This window comes from Petaurus breviceps, unplaced genomic scaffold (assembly GCF_028583685.1).
Source record: "Petaurus breviceps papuanus isolate PSGF00001 unplaced genomic scaffold, PetGlider_PUasm1.0 90895, whole genome shotgun sequence".
Taxonomy (NCBI): Eukaryota; Metazoa; Chordata; class Mammalia; order Diprotodontia; family Petauridae; genus Petaurus; species Petaurus breviceps.
Window position 1 is genome coordinate 3,383,342 of NW_027187372.1, and position 1,044 is coordinate 3,384,385.

At 50.4% G+C, this 1,044-nt stretch overlaps 1 protein-coding gene across 1 annotated transcript in view; it reads right to left on the reverse strand.

Moving 5' to 3' along the window:
* NMNAT2 (nicotinamide nucleotide adenylyltransferase 2) overlaps positions 1-752 on the reverse strand; it is a 194,657-nt gene extending 193,905 nt beyond the window's left edge. The window contains exon 1 of the mRNA XM_069074397.1: positions 531-752. Within this exon, the coding sequence (XP_068930498.1) occupies positions 531-615 (85 nt within the window). The 5' untranslated portion in view covers positions 616-752. The remainder of the gene's footprint in view (positions 1-530) is intronic.
* Between the last annotated feature and the right edge of the window lie 292 nt (positions 753-1,044).

Here is a 1,044-nt window from a genome sequence, read left to right on the forward strand (position 1 = left end):
TGTGTGTGTGTGTGTGTGTGTGTGTCCGTTCGTCCCTGGTGCAAATACATTATTTAACTCCTTCACTCTCTCCGTACATCCTAAACAAACATCCTCCCCATCCCACCGCACCCCCCCCCACACACACACACCCTTTCCTTCCCTTCGTCCCACGCCTACGCCATCCTGGGCCCCCGAAACCAAGTAGTCAAACCAACTTGCGATGGATCCATTCCACCTGAATTTGCGAGTCCAGAACTAACCATCTTTTCCCCAACCTCACTTCTCCCATCCCCCGCCACCCACTCGTTTACACTGAGCTCAAACCAAGCAGATGCTATTCAAGCCTATGAAAGGCGTCCTTCGTATCCATTCATGTGGCCTGCAATAAATAAATGTGGCTTTCTCCGGAGCAGCAGGGCAGCCAGTGGCGTCCACCCCAATGGAATACACGCCAGCAAATTCAATAGCATTGGAAAACACAGGTGTGGGGAGGAAAGGAAACGGTTCGGGGGGAGGGGGGGCTGGTGAGGGGGGGCAGGAAGACTTACCGAACATTTGAATGTGTCCCTTGGTGATGGGATTGAAGCTGCCACAAGCCAACAGGATAACGTGGGTCTTGGTGGTTTCGGTCATGATGCTCTTCGGTCTCTCGCACTGGCTTTTGTGTCTCGGTGTGTCTGCAGAGGGAGAAAGGAAGGCGAGGCTCAGGCTGTGGATGCTGTGGACTCCAAGGAGCTGCTTCAGACGCAAACCGCGTCATCCCCCTCCTCCCCTTAACGCTTACTGCACCGGGAAGATCAGAAGTTGAATTGATATCCTCTCTCCCTCCCCTACTTTCCCCCTTCCTGCTCCTTTTCTCTGTCTTGTTTTTTCTTTAATCATTCCTCTACTGGACACGAAGTAGGGCAAGAATCCTGTGAACACCAGTGTTACGATGTGGACTTTATTTCCTACCTGCCCAACCCCCAAATTGTTCTTCATATCCCTGCTTTCTCTGCCAATCATAATACAAAATAAGATTTTGATTCAATAAACTTTCTTCCTTTTGCATTTCAAATACTA